Source organism: Lactuca sativa, chromosome 2 (assembly GCF_002870075.4).
Source record: "Lactuca sativa cultivar Salinas chromosome 2, Lsat_Salinas_v11, whole genome shotgun sequence".
Lineage (NCBI taxonomy): Eukaryota > Viridiplantae > Streptophyta > Magnoliopsida > Asterales > Asteraceae > Lactuca > Lactuca sativa.
Genome location: NC_056624.2, coordinates 203,048,756 through 203,066,217, shown reverse-complemented (window position 1 = coordinate 203,066,217; position 17,462 = coordinate 203,048,756). Strand labels below are relative to the sequence as shown.

Genomic DNA, 17,462 nt, shown 5'->3' with positions numbered 1-17,462 from the left:
TGTTAACTTTGACCTTGACCATTGACCAGAGTTGACCCTTAAAGGGGTTCGAGGTGAGTTACCTTCCAGTCGGAGTGGGTCGAACGCACCAATGCCGGCTCACTAGTATTGATTATAGTTAAGATGATTGTCTTTGTGATAATTATCTGGTATGCCACTATCTGTTATGCTTTATGTGCTAGTATGATATGTTATTATGTGGTAGTTGTAGGCAGTGTTCTAAAAGGCGCGCCATGGCGTGAGGCGTGGCTCCGCCGTTACGAAAAGCCTCATAACGTTGCTATTAGGCGTAGCGCGTGCAAGGCGTGATATGGCGCGCCATGGCGCGTTATGGCGTGTTATAGCGCGTGTTTTTTCGTTTGAGACACAATTTTTTGCTCTTTGTTATGTCTTTTCTAATCGGAGATACAAGTATTGTGGTTTTTGTTAAAATTTTGTTACTAGTTATTGATCTAACACTTCTAAAAAGTAGTTATATTTAATATAAATTTATATTTATGTGGTAATATAATTTTAAATTAATACAAAATCGCCGTCTTACATCACGCCTTGAAAAACGCTATGGCTCGCCATGGCTCGTTAAGCTTGAGGCTTGACCTTGCCGCCATGCCACGCCTCACGCCATTTAGAACCTTGGTTGTAGGGGTAAAATAGTCCCCGATTATAGGTTGAAAGAGACCAAAGGGGAGGCCAACACCCATATATGCTAGGCAGTTAACGATTGAAAGATACCGAAGGGGAGGCCAGCACCCAGATATGCTAGGCGTTATGTGATTATATGGTATGTGGTATGATAGGGGAACTCATTAAGCTTTGTGCTTACAGTTTTCAGTTTTTGTTTCAGGTCCTTCTTCTTCGAAGGGAAAGGAGCCAGCACGATAGCAGCGCATCGCACACATGATTTTCCGCACATGAGACTCTTGGGATTTGTACTCTGACATTATTTTCCTATGCTATGTTTTGAGATGGATGGCTTGTGGTTTTCATGATATGAGATAACATTGATGACATTTTTAGTAAATTGTTTTATGAATCTTTAAATTAAAAATGAAATTTTTAGTCTTGAAACTTGGGATGTTACATATATACTAAAAGATATTAATGAAAAATTAAACTATTTACTTTAACAGATGAAATAAAATTGATTGTTAGTTATTACTTTGTATATATATGTTGAAACTCCGTGCTAAATTAGTATATCACAACCCTAACTACATATGACTTGTCGGGGACCATTAACATTTTGAATCAAACAAAGTAGCTACATTTTGTGAATTGAATAAACAAACTAATGAAATTGTCATATGATGGTTGGAGGAAAATATGATCCATGTACGTTCTTTGATTTATGGAAAATATAGATCATTGTGTTATCAGGTCGTTGGTCATTACATATTTTGTTCTTAATATGTTTTATATCTTAATCTTCATGTATATGTATTGTTGTAATATCGACAGAACAAAAGCAATAATAAAAAAAGTATACAGAGGGAATTGTTTATTGAATTTCAGGATGCTTATAAAAGGCTTACATGATCCTGCATTTAATTGGGCTAAATTTGGCAGGTACAATCAAATTTGAAAATTTGAAATTAACATTAAATACATGAAATTAAACATGAAAATTTGATAAATTCCGAAAATGACATAGTATATCAATAAACTGAATCTAGCACATTACGTAAATGGACCAAAATAAGGAAAAATGCAATTTGCAAGCCTAAATTTTGGAATTCGGGGATTAGTCTAGGGGTAGGTTACCTTTGGAAACCTCATTTGGTAACCTGTTAGGAACGTATGTCCGTCAAGAGCTTTATGCCTATGTATCGCACACCTTCAAATTCCTTGTGGATTAAAGTTACATTTGTTTTAAGTTGGGTTTCATTTGGCCCCGTTTCTGTTTCTCCAACTTATCAATAAAGACTTTTACCAAATCATTTATATACTCACCATTAAATATTTATTTGGATCTCGAAAGCATTAGTAAACAAACATATCAAACACATTTGTAAGGCCGTCGTTTTCGAGGTGCAACATTTCTATTATCTTTAGGTTAGGTGAAACATCTGGTCTTACAGGGATGTTTTGATATTTAATGACAACATGAAATATTGTAAGTCTCCTGTTTTTAAGGTGAAACATTTGTCTTTTCTCCGGGTTAAGAGTTGTGTGAAATTTGAAAAAAAAAAAAAAAAAAAAAAAAAAACTTGAGTCAAGACTCTTGGTTTGTAAAACCCCAGCATGGCAACGTGCTCTATAATGTTGGACCTCCCCCATCCCGTTTCAAAGGTACAACATTTTCCTTCTCTTCAGGTTAAGAGTCGTGTGAAAATTGCACAAGAAAAAAAGTCGGGACTCTTGGTTTGTAAAACCCCAACATGGCAACATGCTCTTTAATGTTGTACCTCCCCCTCCCCCCACCCACTACGTGTTTCGCCTCATCAACTATCGAGACCCTCCCTTTTACTTCATTTCTACTACATCCTTAACAAAATCATCGGCAAAACCAATGATCCAATAACCTAAAACCCTTTTCTCTTTCGGTGTCGTGCAATTAATCCTACACATTTTCGATCTAATAATCTCCATTAGCAAACTAAGATATGTTTGGTATACTCCCCAGTTTAAATCACTAATATCCTCCACAATTGAGTGTTTTTGTTGGTTTATTCAAGGGTTTTAATAGCGGATTTGGGTTTTTTTTATGGGTACGATAGTGGTATTAAACCGAAAAATTACAAAAATGTAACATCCCGAAATATCAAGAGTAGAGTTGAAGGGCTAAAAGAGTAAATTGGAAGGGGAACTCGGCGAGTCCATGGGTGGACTCGGCGAGTAGAGTCGCGACTTGGTCACGTGTTAAGTGGCCGACTCGGCAAGTCAGTACGACGGACTAGGCGAGTAGGCGCTGATTGGAGAAAACCCTAAATCCGGAGGATGAGCCCTATATAAAGAACATAACATCCTTATCCCCAGCCTCTCTACTCTCTGATAAGTCCAGAAACCCTAGTTATTGTGTGTGAGAGGATCAAAGTGCATTTGGAGGCTTGGAGAGTTGGTGGTTGAAGAATCTTGAAGGAGAAGAGGCTTTGATCAAAGGGCTTTGCAAGGATTCGGGTTAATCTCTCTTGGGAGCTTCCTTTTGAGGTATCATTTCATTGTTTGAGCTGTTATTGTCTAGATTCTTCATTTTGGGGGTGTTAGGGATCATATCTTTTGGTGTTTTGGAGTTTAGAGGTTAGATCTGAGGTTGCTACCTCAGATCTGGAATGGAGAAGGGTTGGAATTCATGAAAGTCCCTGTTTGTGAGTGATTGATGGAGCTATCTTGTCCCAAACCCAAACCCTAGAGTGAAAAAGGCCTAGATCTCTTTGGATTCACGTAAAGTTTGCCACTTTATGTGATGGATGGCCTTAGGAAGGGTAGATCTATGGTTTGGACCATTTGCATGGCTTGGAAAGCCTCTGTATGGATTCAGACCCGGAGGTACTCGGCGAGTCACATGGGTGGACTCGACGAGTTGCTTGAAGATAGGCTGGAACTCGACGAGTTGGAAGAACAATTTGGCGAGTTGGATGAAGATGGCCTGGAACTCGACGAGTTGGAAGAACAACTCGGCGAGTAGGTTGAAGATAGCCTTAGACTCGACGAGTCTGTTCTTGGACTCGGCGAGTCTTGTCGAAGAGTCCAAATCCTTTCTGGTTGAGCCGTGAATCGGTGATTCAAGGGGATGACTCGGTGAGTTGTATGTGAGTGGACTCAGAGTTGTTGAACTCGGCGAGTCTCGGGGTGACTCGGCGAGTTGAGTCGCGGCTTGGGGAAATTCTGAGCTTGGGGACTCGGCGAGTCATCGGGTTGACTCGGCGAGTAGAGTCAGTCAGGGGTTGACTTTGACTTTGTCCAAGGGTTGACCAGTTGTTTCCAGGGGCATTTTGGTAATTGTTGGTTATTGTTTTGAGTTCAGTGCCTTGGTGGTTGTCCAGTGGTGGAGATCGTGTCAGTGATCAGAGCAGCTTAGGTTATCTGTTCAGTCGGCAATTTCGAGGTGAGTTATCCTCACTATATCAACAGGGTCTAAGGCACCAAGGCCGGCCATTTATCGGATTGAGATCCGGGTATTTGTTGTTATGTTATTGCTTTGATATGTTGCATCCTGGTAGCTAGGATGGTATGTGTTAGAGACCTGATTGAGATCGGTATTCTGAGATGTAGGGTGATGCTATGCTAGTGACCGATTAGGTCGGTATCCTGGTTAGGATGATGATATGTTATGTGATCTGTTTGATCGGCTTGTTGACTGTGAATAGTTATATGTTTGTATGTTTATGTGTACATGGTTGTTTGGACTGGAGATGGGTTGAGGCGGATCCTGCTTTGTGTTGTATGCCAAGATACCCAGGGCGGACCGGTTGTCCCGAAGGCCCAGCGAGCGGTCCGGATAGGTTGTAGGCCCCAAGAGGGCGGACCAGACGTGTCGAGGCTCGGAGAGTGGACCAGGCCGACTGAAGGCCCGGTGCGGGCGGACCAGTCATACTGTAGACTCAGAGAGTGGACCAGGTGGATTGAAGGCCCGGTGAGGGCGGACCAATCACAATGCAGACTCGATGTATGTGGTTAGATTCGGAGAGTGGACCAGGTGGATTGAAGGCCCGTTGTGGGCGGACCAATCACACTGCAGACTCGAGGTTTATGACTAGACTCAGAGGGTGGACCAGGTGGACTGTTGGCCGGTGCGGCGGACCAGTCACACAGTAGACCCGAAGTGCATGGCTGTTCTGTGATCGAATATGTTATGGCATGTTATGTGTGTATGGTATATGTGGTTGGTATTTTGGGGATATCTCACTAAGCTTTCGGGCTTACAGTTGTGGTTTTATGTTTTTCAGGTTCTTCAGGAGACCGTGGCAAGGCGAAGGCGTGATCGTACCGCTCCTCGTGTTTATGTTGTGATGAGATTCTGAGAATACTTAAAATAAATTGTATTGAAAACCTTTTTGTAATAACTTTAATGGAATCGGGTTGTTTTTTGAAATTTTAAATTGGTTGAAATTTTTGGTCGTTACAAAAAATATAATGACTTATAATTTTTAACAAATAAAATTTTAAAAGATATAATATTTGCCATTGTCCTTATATGTAAAATACTTTAACCATTTCTAAAAAAAAACTTACCTCTATTTGACGCTTACCCTTTAAACCTAATTTAATTTTAAAGTTGCATATTTCACATACAATAGCAACAGCGAGCCACCGACACACAACACGACAACCACATTGTCGTTGTGTTCTGCTGGTTGGTGGTTGATCATTATAAAACAATCAATGTCTTTTATATTTTTCTAGTTTCTGTTTATTACCCAACTTTCCTTTGATAGTTTGCTTCGGTTTGACTCTATTATTTCCTTAATGCAAAATGGTATTATGCTTATAAAGATATCAACTTGTATCTTTTCTTTGACTGTTGGACACTTATATTCTTTATCAAATTTATGCAAACTAAATCACCTTGATTTTAATTTTCTTCATGTGTAGGATTTCCCCTCTTCGATGATTATCATGGTTGATGCAAACCAAATAACTCTGACTTTGATTTTCTTTATGACATCCATAATATATTGAACCCTATATAATATATTGAATCCTATATGAACAACTAGAGCTCGAATAACAACCAAAAAGTAACATTAACAAGATACTTACAACATTAGGAATTTCTTCCCAACAAAGGTGTTGGTGATAGGTAACTATAACAAGAAAAAAAAAAAGCATTCCATCAACTGCACCCATCCTTGAATGTGTCATGAACCAAAAAAGAAGAATTTTGAAAGGCGTCAAGGCTATTAACCATCGTCACCTCTCACAACCATGTCTCACTTCGGTTCGTAAATCAGGTATGTCTCTATATGTTTTTAGAATTCCCCTCCACTTCCATGCTAATTTCAATAGGTTGATTTTAAACAGTCTTTGTTGTAAGTCGAAATGAGTTTTAAATTGGTAGGACTATTATTACGTAAGTTTGACGTACACCACTTGTTCGAATAAAATGTGTATTTGAAATCTTTTGGTCGGATATAAAACTAGTTATTGTTATACCAACACCATACCCTTTCAAATTAGATTGGTTATAAACTTAATTTCAACTAATATGTATAATCTTTAGAAATGGTTATATGTATATAGTAAATATAATGAGATTGTTGATTGTTTAGTATCTTTATATAATACAATTTATTGCCATCTTTTATGATATAACATACTTACAACCGTTTAATTATTAAATTAAATTATGTTTATAGAAAATTTTCATTCTTTTAGATAAGGTTTTTATACATATATACCTTTTTTTGGTAAATCTATAGAAAAATGTTTATGTTTAGACCTCATAATCGATTTAATCCTTATCTTTTTTTAGTCAATTAGGTTCCAAAAATATCAATTATATTCATTTTAACCAGTTTACCGATAAAAATGTTGGTAAACCGAACCAACATAATATAAGGATTTTTTTTTTAAAATATATTATTTTTTAATTTTTTTTAAATATTATCTTAGTATATTTTTTTTCGACTAACGGTTTGTATTATCTTACATTAATCTTATGATATATTTTTTTCTGACAGAGGATATCTATTATGAAAATAATTTTTTTTCTAAAAATAACCGTTTTTGTAATAATTTTGTCAAACGGATTGTATTATCTTATGTTAATTTTATAATATATTTTTTTAATTATGTTACATTAATTTTATGATATTTTTTTTGTATGACAAATAATATCTATTATGAAAAAAAAATTTTAAAAATAATCGTTTTTATTACATTTATTTCTAATGAATTGTAATATCATACATTAATTTTATTATATATATTCTTTGTTGATAATTTATATTATGAAATAGTTTTTTTTTTCAAAAAATAATTTTTTTATAATATTTTTGTCTAACAAATTGTTATCTTATATTAATCTTATGAAAACGGTTTTTTTTTAAAAAAAAAATTTCATAATAGATATTTTCTGTCAGACAAAAAAAAAATACAATAAGATAATATAAGATATCAATATGTTAGACAATAGTATTATAGAAATTGTAATTTTTAGAAAAAAACAAAATATTTCATAATAGATATTATTGTCGAGAAAAAAATATCATAAGATTAATGTAAGATCACACAACTAGTTACAGAAATATTATAAAAACAATTGTTTTTAGTAGAAAAACATTATTTTCATAATATATATTTTCTATCAGATAAATAAAATATTATAAGATTAATGTAAGATATCAATCTGTTAGACTCATATATTATAAAAACAATTATTTTTAGAATATTTTTTTAATAATAGATATTATCTGTAGACAAAGAAAATACAATAAGATTGATATAAGATAATACAATCCTTTAAATAAATAATATAAAAACATTTACAAGTGTCTAAAGCTAAGATATCCTTTAGGGATTTGTACATTCGCAAATATATTTAGGTTTTTTCTTTAGCTATTTTCCACATATTTGGCTAAATTTATAATTTTCTCCCCAATATATATATATATATATATATATATATATATATATATATATATATATATATATATATATATATATATATATATATATATATATATATATATATATATACTCTAATCCTTTTTAAATTTTACTTTAAGAATATAATTATCGGTAAATCATGACTTTGTTCCATATGGTATACCGATTTTCTCCAGTTTGGCCCAAAGCCAAAAGGATAATTAGCTTCAGATTTTAATCAATAACCAAATCAAACCTCGCAATACCACCAGTATGAAGAAAAAAAATCGAATCAGTATATTAGCTTCAGATTTTAATCAATAACTTTTGCAGGATTCAGTATATTCGCTTCTTAACAAAGCGATTGTATCTTCATCTTGGGCTGAGTCCACACAATGGAAAGAGGCTTTACTCGGGGCAAGTTTGATTGATTCTGCATTAATCACGATATTTTAGTCACTGGTTCTATGTACTTTTTCTCTTTGCAATTGTTGTGCACACCAAGTGTTCGACATATTGCTTCATAGACTGTTTCTTCACCAAATATGAGGAGAAGTTCAATCTTACCATTGTTACCTCTACACCGACCCTTAACATCTTCCCTATATGACAAATCCCCTTTCACCAAATCAAGTTTTATGTGGATTCAAATCATGCACAAAACCAGTGGAGGAAGAAGACCCAAAAAGAAAATCTACCACAGAGTCCACGAACTAGACAATGCCATGGACCTCCAAAAGAAACCCAATGTCATCTTAAACCTCAAATCAATCATCCAATCACAAAAGAACCAGTCTTTACTTCTCAGAGACCTCGAAAAAGAAGTTGGATTTATTGAAAAATGGAATTTCATCGCTGTTTTTCTTAAAGAAGGTTATGAAGGGTCGAGATTGGTAGATAAATGTCCCCTTTTGATGTTTAGGGATAAGTTTTTAGCACTCAGTGGTAGGAGAGACAACATTTATCATGTGTTGTATGAACATAAATTTATAAATTTTTATAGACATCTTTGTTATGTTTTTATAAACATCTTTAGAAAAAATGCCATTAAAAACCAAAAACTAAAGATGCCAAAGCAAAAAGAAAAAAAAAATGATAGAACTATTGTCAGGATCTCTTTTGTACATTATTTTGGAAAAGAGGCATATACATGTAAATATCGTTCAGTAGAATCCTAAATTCATGAGAGCAATTCCGAGTAGTAGCAATTTATTAATGGAAGATATCAACAGTTTTAAACTAGAACTGGAACAAGAAGAATTGAACTTAAATTTTCATCCTAAGTTCCAAGAATAGATGATATTAAAAACATTCGATAAAAGAATTGATTTACATTAAATATTGATTACCAGATAAAGAGACATCAAAGTCGCTTTGGCCGAGTGGTTAAGGCGTGTGCCTGCTAAGTACATGGGGTTTCCCCGCGAGAGTTCGAATCTCTCAGGCGACGTTTTTTTTCAATGTTGCAAGTTTTAATCCAAACGATGAATTTCACTTTTTACTTTTGGAATGGTACGTGGGGTATTCTACTGCTTTTGTTCTACTTTCTTTTCCTTTTTCGTATCTTCTTCATTTATATAAACGAAAAAAAATAAAGATAGTTGTTTAATTTAGGATAATCTTTTCCGTAAGTTATACACATTTTTTTGTAGGTTAATATGTTTTTGTTACGATTTTGTTTCAAAAAAAAATTATAAATTTGTCTTAAAATTAGTTTTATCTGAGTTTAAAAAACTTATAAATTTTATTATGAATTTCATTTATAAAATTTACAAATTTGCATCAAAGGGCTTTTAGCTCAACGGTATTAGGTCTTGTCTTCTTTTTTGAGATTGAGGATTCGAATCCCTTTGTGGACATAAATGGAATTAATGAGTAGTTTAGGAGTAGATTGTCCATTTAAAAGAAAGCAAATTCACCTCAAAACAAGCTTTAAAAAATTTAAAAATAAAAATTCTAAAACAGTAAATTTGAACAAAGTTTCAGCAAATTTATAACAAAAATTACTAATATATTAAAAAAACTAATGTCCATGGCTTGGTTTGTCAATTTAAGTTCCTAATTTATGATATAAGATTCCCCTGATATTTAGAATTTTATTTTTTTAAATGTCATTTGATCTTTCTAAACATAATGAAAATGGAATAAAAGAAATAGTTTGGTATAGAAGTTTTCTTTTTATTTACTTTCTCCGTTTCAAAATTATAGTTCATCTTTCATTTTTGGTTTGTTCCAAAATAATAGTCTATTTCTGATATTAAATAACATTTTTACAAAAATAGTCCTCATTATTACTTAACCAACGAACCATTTAATGGAACATTAAATGCAAAGTAAAGACAAAACTGTCATTTTATTGAATAAAGTTAGTGGTAATTAATGTTTCCTTAATCTGTGTGTTTTTTGTCTGTAGACAATAATTTTGGGACGGAGAGAGTACATATTAATGGAATATGGGATCGATGGAGGTTTATTTAAAAAAAAAAAAAAAAAAAAAAAAAAAAAAAAAAAGAAGAAGAAGAAGTAAAAACGTCAGAGGTGAAATCGATGTAGCTTTTGGGAGAATGAAACCGACCACCCGTGTATATGCCTAATGTACCTGAAGGACAAAAGCGGTGGAGGATTAACGGTGGAAGGAGAAAGGTAGGAATGGTGTTGAAGGGATGTAGAAGAAAAAAGAAGCGGCGGAATTTGTTGATGCCATCACGTGTAAATTGATGCTCTCTAACCAAGGACAGGGGTAAAAGGGAAAACGCAAATAGATTATGAAGGAAACCAAAAGAAAAATAAAAGGACCAATATACTTGGTTTGTGGGTGTGTAGATAATCTATTTTTGTTATTAATATTAAGATAGTATTAAGTACATATCATGTCATTTTAAAAAGCATATTGTCTCCGCAATGAAGATTATTGGTTCCATGCGATATTTTACTGGTTTCATGCGATATTTCACACAGTAGGTTCATGATTCACACTCTCACATTTAAAATATTGTTAGTGTTCAACGATTGAACTCCCAGATAGAACCTATCAAAACTATATAATTTTAACTAAAATTTGATTTAAAACATTGTTTAATTTGAAGCCGATTATAATTTGCTTAAATTACGTCCAATTTATCAAACATAACATGGTTTGCTTTAGTTAATATGCAAACAAAAAAAAAAGATAAGCATGTCCTTGCTGTTGGCACATGAATATCCATTGTCTCTGTAAATTTATATACATAAATCTATGTTATTCTTTTTTTTAAATACACATGGAATGTCAATATTTATGAAAACAAAAATTGCTTATGTCAATTATGAAGAAATTTGGGAAAACGATTATAACAAAGTCATAGTAAAAATGATCACTTGAAAGTAATTACTTCTAAAGAAAATGAAGTGGATCGGACATAATCAATATAAGAAACAGAAAACATATTATTTAAAATTGAAGTAAATAGGAATTATATTATATTTAAAATTCGAAATTTGTATTTATATCATATAGTTTTGTGTTAAAATGACATTGTATTGGAAGTTCTATACCTAATCTTATATACATGACAACTACATATTCACTTTATACATACATACATACATATATATATATATATATATATATATATATATATATATATATATATATATATATATATATATATATATATATATATATATATATATATATATATAACACATTGTATTAGTAATAAAAATGCAACTTGGTTCTGATTGTTCATAGTTGCTTTCGTCACCACCTTTTGTTAAGGTGTTGATGTAGTAATCCTAGTCATCAAAAAAATATCTTGTAGTGATATGAGTCATCAAATCCTTTCCTCACCACCTTTTGTTAAGGCCTGTAATGTGGTAATCTTAGTAAGCAAATCAACTCTTTTCCTCACCATATTTTGTCAAGATGATGACATGGTAATCCAAGTCAACAAAAAATTACCATATCAGTGATCCTAATCAATAAATCGGAGTCACATAACATTTTCGAATCATATTGGTTTGAATGCTACTCAATACTAGATATACTAAGTCCCTGGGATAGAAATTAGTGTTTAAAGTGCATAACTCCTCAAATGATGTCCAATGCTCAAACCCTAGCACCAACCCCGGAGTTACGAAGGAGCCCAATATGCCTTCAAATTTTTGTCCAGTAGTGTAAATGTTTTCGAAGATATTCGTTTTATATTGCGGTGTTACCTGGAAAAAATTTGGTTATTTCTAACTTATAAATCCAATATCAACATGGCCCAAAATATTTAAAATAGTCCAAATGTTCAAGTGATCCAAACTTTTTATGCCCAAAAGACAAATTAGTTTAATGAAACAAAAAAAAATGTAGAAACCCATTTTTCTTGTTTTGCAAAAAAATCGGAAGTATCAAAGACAGATTCAACATGAGTTTACCACATTGTACACTTTACCCTCTAAGCAGATTAAGGTCCCGTTTGATAGTTACTGACTGAGAAAGTACTGACTCTGAAAGATCTGTCTGAGTAAGAAATTCTGATTGAGTAAGAAATTCTGATCGAGTAAGAAATCATGTTGTTTGATTCTACATCTGACTGAATGATAAAAATGACCATTTTACCCTGTTACTTGATTGTACATCTCTTCAATATATAACAACAATATTCTTCTTCTTATTCACAAGATAATTAGTGCATCTCATTAATATAAGGTAATGAAGAAGAGCAGCAGAATTCTATGTCAAGTGAGAATATAAGCATAAAAAAACTAGTAAAACCAAATGCAAATATATATCAAGAAACAAACACCTTTATTATCTATGTCAAGTATCAAATTACAGTGAGAAATTTACAGCAGGGAAAAGAAAAGACGATATACAAAGAAGAATTATGCTATACCTGTATAGAACAAAATGAAAGGTTGCACCATTATCCTTGCTATACATGTATAGAACAAAATGAAAGGTTGCACCATTATCCTTCAACTATCGCTCCATGAGATGATCTGGTTTAATCATGGGTCATCCACCATATCATTGGTTTTTGACAAAAATGACAGAATTGGTGTTCCTAATAGACAATTATCTATCAATCACAAATGCCTCAACATATAGCATACAGGAGGATCTTGTATACCTATTAATAAAATCTAAATATTGGTTCACACATTTTATCAAACATATAACATGCATCAGGAGCTCCAAAAACTTAAAAGTTTTTCAACAATAAAAACATGTTTTCTTTGATATTTAATACAAATTGCAGCAAATATCGCAGGTTTCTCTCCCTCCTTGAAATTGAGCACAAGTCTAAAACAAAAGAAATATGATGAAATCGAGCACAGGGCCTAAATTCTTGGAGAATTTTTCAGAATTCAATGAAGAACCATACATGTTCAACAGAAAAATCATAAATCAAAACCTATATATTATCAAAAAATCGGACCTGATGAGAAGAGGAAAAAAGGAAGAAGCGTACCTGATGAGAAGGGGAAGGAGACTTCGAAAATTCGGAACAGATGAGAAAAGGATCGTCGACGATTGCTTGTTACGGGAGAAGAAAATTGGGGCTTAAGTAGGAGAAGAAACGATGGAGTCGCTGATTTCTTCCTTCGGTAGCGCAAGGGTACAATTGGAAACCCTTCTCCCTTTCTTCCTCCTTTCTCAGTCAGTTGGTTTTTTCCATCTTACCCGATCAGATTAAGCTTTCCGAGTCAGATGCCCCAAATTTAGTTTATCAAACATCTTTATCTGACCGAGTCAGCAAAAAATGTCTGACCTGACTCGGTCAGATGCGTATCAAACAGGCCCTAAGTTTACCGGTTCAAAACATCCACAACCTATTTATTAACGTTTTTTTATTGTGATTTATTAAACAATAACTTTTTATACAAAATATGTAACAAATTTAGAAATACAACCAATTTATGCAACCAATGAACCACGTATACGTTTGAACAACCTTATGGTTATATTAAATTATAACATACTAATACTATACATTTAATCTCCATTAAAATATTTATTCTCTTAATGATTTGGAGAGCATCAATCTGTACATTGGAGCTCCATTATCCAAAACATGTTTTTCCCAATCCGACTGAACCCCAAACGGGTTTTCTTTCAACCATTCTTCTTGATGATCAATTATAAACTTCCCATTTCCATATTTCAAAAACTCTTCTTTCATCCTCAATGCAACACCTTCTATATCAGATTGAAGAAACACCTAATTTTCCATATAATCCAAAAATCATATATAATAAAACTATAATGAATTTTCATTAATAAAAAAAAAAAAAAAAATTTCTTTACCTTTCCATCATAGGAAAGCAGATGGAGTATGGCTTCGATGAGTGATCTCTGAACCATTTTCCACCTGTGTTCTGGTCTATTGAAGTCAGGGTTTGGACACTACAAGTAAATAAAATCTCATTTTAGTTTTTTTATTAAAAAATAAAATCCATTTAATAACCAAATCCAATTCTCTCATTTCAATCAATTACCTGTATCGATGCAAAAACTAGTTTTCCAGGATAACAAGAAACAATTGATCCAAATGTTGATGTTGCATTTGTTTCAATGAAGTATCTGCAATTTTTTTTCTTAAATTGAACTATCAAAAAAATGATTTTTGACAATTTAAAAACCGATTAAAATCTAGAAATTGTACCCGTTTTTTAAATCGGACAGATGGCAAGTTTCCAGGCATCGCTTTACAAGCTGCAAAGTTTCAAAATACAGAAAAAACAAAAACCACATTCAGCAGATGAAAAAAAATAACAATCTAATAATAATAATAATAATAACAAAAAAAAAAAAAAGGCGAAAGACAACCTTCCCATTCATTTCTAATCCAAGAAAATTCATATCCTTCCTCTTTCTAGCCATTCCAAAGAGAAACATTCCATTACCTGTAATTACTAATTTTAAATTAAAAATTAATGTATTAAGATTTAAGAAGCTTGTAGAAAGTCAACGAAAAAGTCAATACCACTTCCAATATCAACAAACAAAGGTCGATCTGGATCAGCATAAATTGTGCGCCAATCAATGCTGTAAGGGTATCCCTGCTCTCAATAAACCATGACCAATAAATTTTTTAAAAAAAATGGAATAAAAAAAAAATAATCAGAAAAGAAGTAAAGCATACTCTATCTAATGCCATAAGTCCAGGAAGCTTTCTTCCTTTAAGAAACTCCCATACAACTGAAGCATTTTCAATAATATTGAAATTTGAAGAAACCATTGATTCCTCCATTAAAGCTTTACATGCCATATTTCCAATAACTGTAACATCACAATTTTCTTGACTTAATTTTCCTATTACTTTTGCCAATATTGAAGTCCCATAACTATCTTGATTCGATAATCCAAACTTAACTGGACCAATCCACACAATTTTCTGCAATATATTACAATAGATTTAAAAAAAAAAAAAAGAGTAATAAATCACATGAGTTGAAATTAGTCAAAATTACAGTATTCATGCATTATCACCTTTGACTTTGAAAGCAATGTTGTTATTTCTTCCAATGAATTTGGGCCGAGACCAAAAGGTGTCCAACCTAAGAGAATCTTGAAATAGTCAACATTGACTTTTCTTGACCATGAATGAAGTTACACAAAAAAGTCAAAATGTTACCTTCGGGAATGCATTCAGCAGACACAAGCTCTGGGTTTTTAAAATGATCATTCATACACCAAAAATCTTTAGGAAAGAAAATGGGAATGTTTCTAGAATTTGCAGATTTTATTATTTTAATAGCTTCTTTAAATGCTCCAAACTCTATATATTTATTAGGTACTGAAAATCCAAGAGCATGCATTATTTGAAATGAGATATTTCCAACAAATATTAAACCATCAGATGAAGAAACTAAATAGTTTATGGCAGCTGCTTTTTCTATAAGGTTGCCTCCTCCAACCTGGCATTGAAAAGAATTGCGAAATTTAATTCTTTAATATGTAATGTTTTAATTGTTATAAAATATAAAAGAATACCATGGCTATATATGGATTCTCTTTTGTCATAAATGCCTTTTTGAGTTGTGATAAACCTTCCTCAAATTGGAAACCAGCAACAGATGCATAACAGAAAGATGTGACACCAACAGTTGATGAAAGAGTTTTATGTGACTGAAAAAATGCATCATTTATGAATATATCAACCCGTGATGATAACTCTTGAGAAAATCTTGAATTGTTTGCTATATCTTCTTTGAATTGAGAAAGATTTTCAAGAAGATAAATACTTGGTTTATGAGTTTCTTGACTTTCTTCCAGTCTAGTTGATTCATACTCATGACATAACTTCATTGGTAGAACTTTGAGTTTGAGAAGGGACGAAATATATGCTGAAACTGAATCTAATGAATCAAGATTTGAATTGGTCTTTGTAGACCAGCTACTGATTAGAATCACTGTCGCACCAGCTTCATGCAAGTATTTAATGGTTGAAAGAGCCGATATGAATGTTTTGGAATTCTTGTTCTGATTTTCTTCGAGTAAGATGTTGGAATCAAACCTAACCATGACAATTTTGCCAAAAAGATCATCTTTTTGAAGCTCACTAAGACGTTTCACGTGTGGAAGTGCATTGAATGCGTTTCCATCATCTTCTTCGACCTGAAATTAACAGGTTTAAGTAGTAATTGTCATTAAGTATGAACTTTTGTTGTTGGGATACAGAAGAGGGAAAACATGGTGGTGTTAAGATTCGAGAAGGAGCAACAAAATCCATATCAATTTTGCAATTGAAAAGCCCTACATTTGACATGAATAGTCAAAATGTAGTTTTTTCTTTAACAGATGAGCAATAATGACATTTTAAGGAGCATGAAATGGAATTTACCTTGTGTGCACATCTATCAAGTATATGATTCAATCCCACCTCTGAAATATTTGCTGAAAAGTTGATTTTACCAATATAATGAGAATGTACGCAAAAATTTTACTGAAAAAGAAACAATAAATAATTAAGAAATTGAAATATTGGGGTGAAGGAATCTGGAAGTGTAAGTGTTTAACCTCGTAACGAAGATTTAGCCGCGCCTTTCTTCTTGAATGTCAGGTAATTTCCATTGGAACCCTGTGATTTACATGTGAAGAAAATCAACGAATAAGTCGGCCGACAGTGATGTATATCAAGAATTCGGCTCATGTTTTACTGGATTATACGGAGTGAAATTTTAGACAGATTTCCTTCCTAATTTTCTGCGTATTAAGCCGTGTGTCTGTTCGTCGGTGATGAAAGAAAATACGAGTCGGGGAAGGAGAAGATAACAAAGAGGGAAGAGAAAAAGAGAAATTGATTGATGAATTTATTTATTTACAGGTGTAAAACTACTGTTTATCACAAGGATTGATTAAATATTGTTTATTATACGGATTGATTAAACAAAATATTAAATACTAAAATTTAAACGTTAAGTATTTTTTTAAATAAAATTTAAAATAAGGAACCAAGAAATTATTAATTACATTCAATATTTTACATATATAAATATATAAGTATTATGTTGCTTTTTAATTTAAAATTTGAAAAAACCTACAAATTGACATGTACATATTATTTATTTTAAAAGTATAATAAAATGACAAGTGTCAAAAACCATAAGAGATTGACACGTGTCAAAAAAAACCTTCATTTATTAAGGAGATTTGAAATTGACTTTTCTTTATAGGTAGTTTTCTTTATTTTTTTATTATTTTTTTGTTACCGTGTAAAGGTTGTCCAGATAGAATCTTGGAATCCAGATTTTAGGATCCCACAAAATAATACATAACTTTAATTTATAATTTTAAAACATGAAAATTATTTCTGTATTTAATTTTTCGTTCAAAAGTTATAAAATTTTCAAAATGTTAATTATAAGTCACAACACAAAATTATAAACGGTAAAACTGGTAAAGGATAAAAAAAACATAAAATGCTAATAAATAATAATAAAAAAGTCAAGTTAAGATA

General features: G+C 32.3%; 1 protein-coding gene and 1 non-coding gene across 5 annotated transcripts; one reads left to right on the top strand and one right to left on the bottom strand.

Annotated features, from left to right (window-relative positions):
- Positions 1–8,895: 8,895 nt before the first annotated feature.
- TRNAS-GCU (transfer RNA serine (anticodon GCU)) lies at positions 8,896–8,977 on the top strand. The gene has a single exon. It is a non-coding gene; the product is annotated as a tRNA-Ser (tRNA).
- Positions 8,978–13,359: 4,382 nt separating this feature from the next.
- LOC111916370 (phosphoglycerate kinase, cytosolic) lies at positions 13,360–16,808 on the bottom strand. Of its 4 annotated transcripts, none has more exons than XM_023912037.2 (12): positions 16,523–16,807; positions 16,347–16,399; positions 15,497–16,120; positions 15,138–15,420; positions 14,993–15,060; positions 14,646–14,897; positions 14,487–14,562; positions 14,330–14,415; positions 14,166–14,215; positions 13,999–14,083; positions 13,808–13,906; positions 13,360–13,721 (listed from the first exon to the last, which is right to left on the bottom strand). In XM_023912037.2, the coding sequence occupies exons 1-12, from the start codon at positions 16,653–16,655 to the stop codon at positions 13,515–13,517; spliced, it is 2,016 nt and encodes a 671-aa protein (XP_023767805.1). In that variant the 5' UTR covers positions 16,656–16,807; the 3' UTR covers positions 13,360–13,514. The 4 variants fall into 4 exon arrangements, 3 of the variants coding, with proteins under 3 accessions (XP_023767805.1, XP_023767806.1, XP_023767807.1); XM_023912038.2 differs by having other exon boundaries at positions 14,330–14,406; XM_023912039.3 differs by having other exon boundaries at positions 16,347–16,448; positions 16,523–16,661.
- Positions 16,809–17,462: the final 654 nt, after the last annotated feature.